The sequence below is a fragment of the Lycium barbarum genome, chromosome 3 (genome assembly GCF_019175385.1).
Source record: "Lycium barbarum isolate Lr01 chromosome 3, ASM1917538v2, whole genome shotgun sequence".
NCBI classification, from domain to species: Eukaryota; Viridiplantae; Streptophyta; class Magnoliopsida; order Solanales; family Solanaceae; genus Lycium; species Lycium barbarum.
In genome coordinates this window covers 45,128,349-45,136,848 of record NC_083339.1, presented here as the reverse complement: position 1 = coordinate 45,136,848, position 8,500 = coordinate 45,128,349, and the positions used below count along the sequence as shown (strand labels likewise).

General features: G+C 37.0%; 1 protein-coding gene across 3 annotated transcripts; it reads left to right on the top strand.

Moving 5' to 3' along the window:
* The first annotated feature begins 396 nt into the window (after positions 1-396).
* On the top strand, positions 397-6,768 carry LOC132631107 (sodium-dependent phosphate transport protein 1, chloroplastic). Of its 3 annotated transcripts, none has more exons than XM_060346707.1 (10): positions 397-913; positions 1,760-1,867; positions 2,121-2,276; positions 2,393-2,608; positions 2,915-3,124; positions 4,387-4,524; positions 4,832-4,933; positions 5,271-5,336; positions 5,533-5,617; positions 6,242-6,768. In XM_060346707.1, the coding sequence occupies exons 1-10, from the start codon at positions 536-538 to the stop codon at positions 6,337-6,339; spliced, it is 1,557 nt and encodes a 518-aa protein (XP_060202690.1). In that variant the 5' UTR covers positions 397-535; the 3' UTR covers positions 6,340-6,768. The 3 variants fall into 3 exon arrangements, 2 of the variants coding, with proteins under 2 accessions (XP_060202690.1, XP_060202691.1); XM_060346708.1 differs by having other exon boundaries at positions 775-913; positions 1,746-1,867; XR_009578810.1 differs by lacking the exon at positions 6,242-6,768 and having other exon boundaries at positions 398-913; positions 4,832-4,916; positions 5,533-5,616.
* The last annotated feature ends 1,732 nt before the right edge of the window (positions 6,769-8,500 follow it).

The window sequence follows — 8,500 nt, the reverse complement described above, 5'->3', positions numbered from 1 at the left end:
CTTAACGGCCTGTCTATACTTATGTAGATTTCTTTAAATGACTTGGTTGATGTCAAACCTGTATGCAATAAAAGAAGAAAAAATAAGAAGAGGAGACTGCTGGATTGTAGTTTCAATTTTATCAGTGGTCAAAAATATTCTCAATGGCCAAAAATTAGATCAATGTTTTACAAATAGAAATGAGATAACGGTGTGGAACTTCGAATTTAATATAGTACTAAATCATTATGAATAGTATAAATGATATAACCCTGAATAAAAAGAAAACTGTGGGAAAAACTTTTAGCACAACTTAGAAGGACCAAAGTGTAATGAAACTCTTGTGATCCTAAAATATACTATGTGATGACACGTGTAAGAAACAGAACCAGTACCCATAAATATCCCGTGCTAGAACTAGAATACGAAGTGGAAATAGCAGCAGCACCACACTGTAAAGTCTTGGCTTCCAAATTTACAGATGTACTAAGCAAGCATATATTAGAATAATCAGCAATCCATCCACTCAGTGGAGGTGCTGCTTCTCTGCTGCGCTATGACTGCGAAAGCATTTCTTCTCTCCCACACCAGTTGTTCTCCTCCCAGTAACTTCCCTCCAAAAAGGAATTTCAATTTTCATTCTTTTCACGGCTATACTACTACTGGGAGAGGTCCATTTCGATATGAGGAAGGATTAGTTAAGAGGAACACTAATAGTTGGAAGGTGTGGGCTGATGTCGAATCAAAGCCCTTCAAAATTGCTGACTCGTCAGAATCGTTAAAGTTAGACGATCCCATCTCGGATGCTTTGTTGAGAAAGAAAGAAGATGGAGATAACTTAGTGGGTCTTCCTTGGTGGCAACAAGAGTTCCCAAAGCGTTGGGTCATTGTGCTTCTTTGTTCTTCCGCTTTTCTTCTTTGCAATATGGATAGAGTAAGCTCCCAACTCCTTAGAGTATGTTTGGATGAGCTTATGCCTGTAAGTTGCAAATAGCTTATAAGCTAAAAAAAATAAGTTGGATAGTCTAATTTATTCTTTTTGGCTTATAAGCTGAAAAAGTTGTTTCAGCTTATAAGTTGCTTTAGATAAGCTAAGGTAAGTGGGCTTAATTATTTTTTTGAGCTTATTTTAAGCACAAAATGACTTTAAGCTGGTCAGTCAAACACTTTAAAAAAGCTAAAAACAGCTTATAAGCAATTTATAAACCAATCCAAACGGGCTCTTAATTTGTTTTCCCCTAATTATGCATAAAATACCAAAGTAACGTTCTAGTGGGTCCTTAACAAAAAACAAAACACCTGCAAATATTACTTCCTCCGTCCCAACTTCAGTGTCTTAGTTTGATTAAACATGATAAAGGCAGACTTTTGACTCTTGTGATCCTAAATTAAATATGTGTATAATATACTAAAATGTCTTTTGAATCTTGTGGTTATAAACTTGTCACTTAAGATATTTGAATTGTTGACTTACTAAATATAGAAACAGACACTCTATTTGGGACAGACCAAAAAAGAAAGTAAGATACTTAAATTGGGACAGACGGAATATGAGTTTCTAATGCAATGGGACAAACGAAGAGGAAAAAGTGTCAAATTAATTGGACCGAGAGAGTATCAGTATTAGTAATACTATTACTAATGTTAACTACTGCTATTTATTATACTACTACTACTACTACCAGGGGTGCTACTGTACTATTAGTTGTTGTTCAGTTGTGGAAAGAGATGTGAAAGGAGTTTTTTCAGTTAGAAACTTTAAACAGATTGTGTTGTGTAGGTAAACATGAGTATCGCCATACTTCCCATGGCATCTGAATTTCACTGGAGTCCTACCACTGTTGGTTTAATACAATCTTCATTTTTCTGGGGTTATCTTCTTACTCAGGTAAGAAATCAACCTTTACTCTACTCATTATTTGTGTATTTAACTAGTATCTTTTTCCATTTATTCCGAGTTATCAAAATAAGCTTCTGACTTTTTAGAGATAAAAATGGTTCTTGGCTTTGTGTTTTAGGTAATCAGGTCTCTTGTTTAAGAATGGCTTGCAACTCATAATGTTGGTTCTTTATACCGTATAGACTTGAGACCGCTCTGTATTTTTCTTTTATTTTCTTAATAAATATGGTATTTAACCCAGATAGCAGGAGGTATATGGGCAGACACTGTTGGTGGGAAGGCTGTCTTAGGATTTGGAGTAGTGTGGTGGTCTGTTTCTACAGTTCTCACGCCCATTGCTGCAAAGCTTGGATTGCCCTTCTTATTTGTTGTTCGAGCTTTCATGGGAATTGGTGAGGTCGGTTTTCTTCACCTTTTACTCTTTTCTAATGTTTTATTGCATTTTGAGGTCTTTTCCTTTGGAATACTCTGCAATCATAACTATATTAGCTGATTTGACTTTGTCACATCCAGGGCGTTGCGATGCCGGCAATGAATAACATTCTATCTAAATGGGTTCCTGTATCCGAAAGAAGTAGATCTCTGGCACTAGTCTATAGTGGAATGTATCTTGGATCTGTGACTGGCCTAGCATTTTCGCCTTTGCTGATACACAAGTTTGGCTGGCCTTCTGTCTTCTTTTCTTTTGGTTCTTTAGGCACTGTATGGATTGCAGTGTGGCTCAGTAAGGTACACTTTAGTCCCTACATTCATATTAATTTTACTTGAAGAATTGCCTGTAAAAGAAATATTTAACCATGAGGATCATCAAGATTGTTCCTGGTTGTGCTATACATTTGTCAAAAGATCTGTGGTGGGTTATATTTATTGCTTTGAACTTCATTTGTAAAGCAGCCATTCTATTTGATCCTAGATATACGCAGCCAACAAACCACATCCGTGCAAATTTCTTTCACTGAGGAATGGGCGGATGCTTTAACAAACTCAGAATTTCTTGGTAATGCTGCTTATCCATGTCAGAAACCTTTTATGTAGGCATACAGTTCACCCCTGGATGATCCTGAGCTGCGGCCTGAAGAAAAGAAGCTTATTCTTAGTAGCTGTGTTTCCAAGGAACCTGTTAAATCAATCCCTTGGAAATTGATTCTATCAAAGCCACCTGTATGGGCCTTGATAGTGTCTCACTTCTGTCACAACTGGGGGACATTTATTCTTCTTACCTGGATGCCTACATATTATCACCAGGTAGAACTTTCACTTCCATTATGTTGCTTCATTTTCTTTGTACATGATTATAATAAGGCATCCCGGTGCACAAAGCATCCCGCGTTAGCAGGGACCGGGGAAGATCAGCACCCCAAGAAGTGATGTAGCCAGCCTAACTTACAAATAATTGTTAAAAACAATGAAATTTATAGGTAAAACAAACTTCTCTTATTCTTAAATAAGATACAAGCTTGTGAAAAACTTCTTCACGAGGAAGGTGCCAGACCAAGAGATTAAGTAGAAATAAAGATTTGACATCTTAACATTTTATTCACTATTATATGATATTGGATCCAAGTGCACGTATTTGCTCCATGAACGGATGACAATTGCCCAATATTTAGGTTAGGAATAAGGCTGGACAGGTTTCCTATAGAGGGGTAAAGGTATACTGTACTCGCAATGTTTTTATGGTAGATTTTTGTAAGTGACAATCTGCATCTGCACTTGGTATTGGAAAATAATGTAAACCTTAGAGGTGAATGCGTTTCTGAATTTGTAATGTATGTTGAAGGTAAGTTATCAGTAGTAGATATGTAGATTTGTGGTATTTTTCTTTTTTCTTTTTATGTGTGTGGGGAGGTGGGGGTTCACTCAATTGGTTTACTTATGCAGTAGACAAAGAGAATCTGATGATCAAGTTGTAAACAGAAGGATAAAAGGCAGAGAAGGATGGGTATAGGAAGGATGGTTGTATAGAGTTTGAGACAGTAGGGACTGAGGTCTGAGGGTAGGAAATTCTGTTTACAGTTTCATTTATGCATTGATATAGAGAGACACATGGCTTGTTCCTACTTACCTGTCACTGTCATATCTTGAATAGGATCTGAGTCTCGTCTTTCACCAAATCATCAACCATGATGCTTAACTCAATCTTCATACCACATTTAATGGTTTCTACTTCTCCCTCCATTCCAATTTAAGTGTCTTAGTTTGACTGGGCATAAAGTTTAAGGAACAAAATGAGACTTTTGAATCTTGTGATCCTATTAAAAATGTGTGTAATGTACTAAAATCTCCTTTGAATCTTGTGATTTTAAACTTGCCATGTAGGATGTTTGAATTATCAACTTACTAAATATAGAAAAAGGCACTCTTTTTGGGACAAACCAAAAAAGAAAGTAAGACACTTAAATTGGGACGGAGGGAGTATTAAATTAGAATGTTTCCTACTTAGTGGTGTTCATGATCTTTGTGACTTCTACTGTTAAATTAGAATTGTTTATGCATTTCTACTGCAGGTATTAAAGTTTAATCTTACAGAATCGGGACTTGTTGCCGTCGTGCCATGGCTCACAATGGCAGTCTCTGCAAATGTTGGCGGATGGATTGCAGATTCCCTGGTGAGGAGAGGTGTTTCAGTGACTGTAGTCAGAAAGGTACGACTCACTTCTATTGATGTCATTGCATTTCAATATAAATCTTGAATTATTCAATACCTATTTTAGTGACTGCTCGCAGACAAAGAAGATAAGTTTGACTCCAATGACATAGTTTTATTTGATGGCTTCCTTACTTCCTAGTCGTAAAATGCCGCCGTATTTGGTAGATGGTCATCCTATGCTAAAGTCAATGTATTTTTTCCTTACAAGTCCTTGAAATAGCAGTGGTAGTATTTATAAAGAAAATGCACCTATCTAAAATGTTAAGAACAGCTTTTATGGATCCATTTTATCGTTGTTGCAGATTATGCAAACAATAGGATTTCTTGGACCTGCTTTCTTTTTAACCCAGTTGAGCCATGTCGACTCTCCTGCAATGGCAGTTCTATGTATGTCCTGCAGTCAGGTTTGTCTTCTTATATTAACAAGAATATTTGAGTCCAGCATAACCTCTCAACAGATGTTGTTCTACTATGAAAACTGATGATGTATAACTAGTAAGAAATTGTCAAATCATGCACTCTCTCTCTCAGCTTGCTTATGAGTTAACATTGTGGAATGTGCAGTTTCATGTAAATGGATAGAGTAGTGTCAAGCAGATAGAAGTATTGAAGAAGTTGAATTAAATAATATTGCTGTTGTTCAGATATCCATCGATAATAGTTCTTGTTGATGGCATGTAATCTCTTCTTGCTTCAGTTTATAAGGTGCCACCTTTGAGATATTCTTCATTCTTGGAACAGGGAAGTGATGCTTTTTCACAATCTGGTTTGTATTCAAACCATCAGGATATTGCTCCACGGTATTCTGTGAGTATTACCTTATCGTCCTTCTGCCTCTTCGTGTTGGTGTTTCTTAATTTATAATGAGCTTCTAATAGTTCTTGGAGTAACTGTTGCTATGTTCTCAAGACAGGAATTGTTTATGACGTATTATTACTGCATATTAGTAGAAATAGTTTATGTTATTGAAGGTAACATGAGTTAATGAATGATATGTTTGCAGGGAGTACTACTTGGACTTTCCAATACTGCTGGGGTGCTGGCTGGGGTTTTTGGCACAGCAGCAACTGGTTACATCTTGCAACATGGTATTTCATCCTTCACATTTTGGTCTAAGAGAATTATGGGCTGCCTTTGCTTCAAAATAGATAACCTATATTTTTTATTTATGGCGGTAAACATAGTTCAGCAAAAGCATTAGCTAAGCAATTTAGGAGCTACAGAAATGGCCTTAATCGTGTTACAGTATCAAGTTTGTTCAGTAGGTAACTTCAACTTCACTTTTCAACCTGTTTGCGGGGGGGGGGGGGGGGGGGGGGGGGGTGGAGGCATTTTTTTTCCATCTGATGGCTAGTATGGCTACTCATCCAGGTCATCCTCTGTCATGCTAGAACATACAATGTGTTGAGTCTTGAGACCAAATAATGACTTCAAAAGCATAGTGTCCCTTTAATGACTTAGAGCCCGTTTGGATTGACTTATAAGTTGCTTATAAGCTGTTTTCAGCTTTTTTGAGTGTTTGGTTGGCCAGCTTAAAGTCATTTTATCTTTAAAATAAGCTCAAAAGAATAATTGGGCCCATTTGACTTAGCTTATATAAGCCAAAAAAAAAAAAAAGTTAGACTACCCAACTTATTTTTTTTTAGCTGTTTGCAGCTTATAGGCATAAGCCCATCCAAACAGGCTCTTATACTTTATGTTCTCTGGCTCAGGTTCTTGGGATGATGTCTTTAAGGTTTCAGTTGGGCTTTACTTGGTTGGAACCGTAGTTTGGAATGCGTTTTCGACTGGTGAGAAGATTATTGATTGAAACTTCTAAGTGATTTCCATGGAGACAGCTGCTCAAGCCCTTCGTGTTGTGCTGGACATGCGCTGCAATCAGAAACGCGTGATTGGTTAAGAATTGGAGAGGAAAAGAGTTTTAGATCGATTTAGTTGAGAATAGGTGGGAGTATTTTTGGCAGTGTACCAGCAGAGGAGGGAACAAATGTTTTTGACAGTGGGTTGATTTAAACAAGGAGACTCCAAGATTTCCACGAAGATACCAAACTATATAGCACTTGGTTTCAACAACCAAATGAAGGATACATCATTGACATAGCTTGTAAATCTGTGTAAAGTTACTAATCAAATCATGCAGTAGTATACCTAAAACGGTTTCAATATTTTCTCATGTTTTGTAAGAATTAAGGTTACAATTAGTATTTAATCCCACTGACCAAATTTGCGTGGTAGACAACACTTCCTACTACACTACTATGTTAACGACATCCTCTGCGACCAATAGAAAAGCAACATCTCTTTTCTTTCCGTACTTTTCTCGGTTAACTGGGAACTCGCCAAGCATCTTAAACTTCTAATTGCATTAATTAACACCGATGCAAAATTTCACCGGGAAATTTTAAAAAATCTACAGCTTTTGAAAATACTTCCACATAGCTCAATATACAGTATTTTACAACATTATACATAACTTATCAACCTTGTATAAAGTGTATAATAATATATAAATGGTATTTATACGCATATGTTGAAAATCAGGTGTTTTTACACTAAGTATGGGCTACGTGGCGTAAATATTTTCAAAAATAGACATAGAGACTAATTTCCACACCCCCCGCGCCTTTTTTACGCCATCCCTTTCGCCTCCTCTCACCCTTCCCTCTACCTTCTTCAAAACATCCCCTGCTCCACCGGTAGTCCACCATTTCTGGAAAAGACCACTGTAATCATCGGACCCCCTCATTTTGAGTATTTATGTTTCAAATTATATTTTGAGTTATTTTATAAGTTGATATTATTGTTTATGATTTGTTGGAGACTTGAAGGGTTCAAATGTGTTACGATACATTTCAAAGTTTTAGAAACTGTTGCAGCAACTTTTAGTGGTGCAATTGTGATCGTGGTTGTTTGATCGCAATCATAGAGAATGCTAATGATGATAGGTTTTGCTATTGTTGGCGACATATCGCCATTGCAGTAAGGGTGACCTGGGAAGGACTCACAATCGTGGGAATATCTATCGCGGTTGTCACCTAGTTGGGCCTGGGCCGGAAGCGTGATTGTGAAGTAATTTTCGACCTTATTTTAAGCCATTTTTTTAGCGCGGATTGTCCTTTCGGGGTGGTCTTTAATTTTTGCCCCTCAAATTGGTGGTCTTTAATATTTGTCCTTCGCTTAACACCCAAAGGTCCTGGGTTCAAACTCAGACTCAGTAAAAAAAAAAAAAAATCGCAAAGCATAAGTTGGGATTCGCAAGACAGAAGTTGAAATTCGCACGACATAAATTGGACCCGAACTTATGCTTTAAGGCAAACTTTTACCCAAAATTAGGCATTAAGGCAAACTTTTACCCAAAATTAGGCCTTAAGGCAGAGGTATGCAAAATTCTAGTATTTTTTTTTTTTTTTGCCTTAAGGCAGAGTTTGAAACCCAACTTATACCCTGCAGATCCCAACTTATGCCTTGCGATTTTTTTTTTAATTTTTGACTGAGTGGGAGTTCGAATCCGGAACCAAGAGACTTTTAGCGAAGGGCAAAAATTAAAGACCATTGATTTGAGGGACAAAAATTAAAGACCACCCCAGCGAAGGGCAATCCTGCAAATTGCCCATTTTAAGCTTATGGGGCAAGAATTCACGGGATTTGGGGCATTTTGGATGAGAAGGTTGCGTAGTGATCATAAACATATTTACGTGTTAAGTGATTATGAGCCTATTTGGATGGGCTTATGCCTATAAGTTGCAAACAGCTTGTAAGCTAAAAAAAATAAGTTGGAGTAGTCTAACTTTTTTTTTTTGGCTTATAAGTTTCAGCTTATAAGCTGCTTTAGATAAGTTAAGTCAAATGGGCCCAACTATTTTTTTGAGCTTATTTTAAGCACAAAATGACTTTAAGCTGGCCAGCTAAACACTCAAAAAAGCTGAAAACAGCTTATAAACAACTTATAAGCCAATCCAAACGGGCTCTAT

What these genes read in the sequence shown, in the direction of transcription:
- LOC132631107 (XM_060346707.1), top strand. Translation starts at nt 536, where the DNA reads ATGACTGCGAAAGCATTTCTTCTCTCCCACACCAGTTGTTCTCCTCCC. An exon ending in TTCTTTGCAATATGGATAGA is followed by an intron (nt 914 to 1,759) that starts GTAAGCTCCCAA and finishes TGTGTTGTGTAG; the next exon opens with GTAAACATGAGTATCGCCAT. An exon ending in ATATTGCTCCACGGTATTCT is followed by an intron (nt 5,337 to 5,532) that starts GTGAGTATTACC and finishes ATATGTTTGCAG; the next exon opens with GGAGTACTACTTGGACTTTC.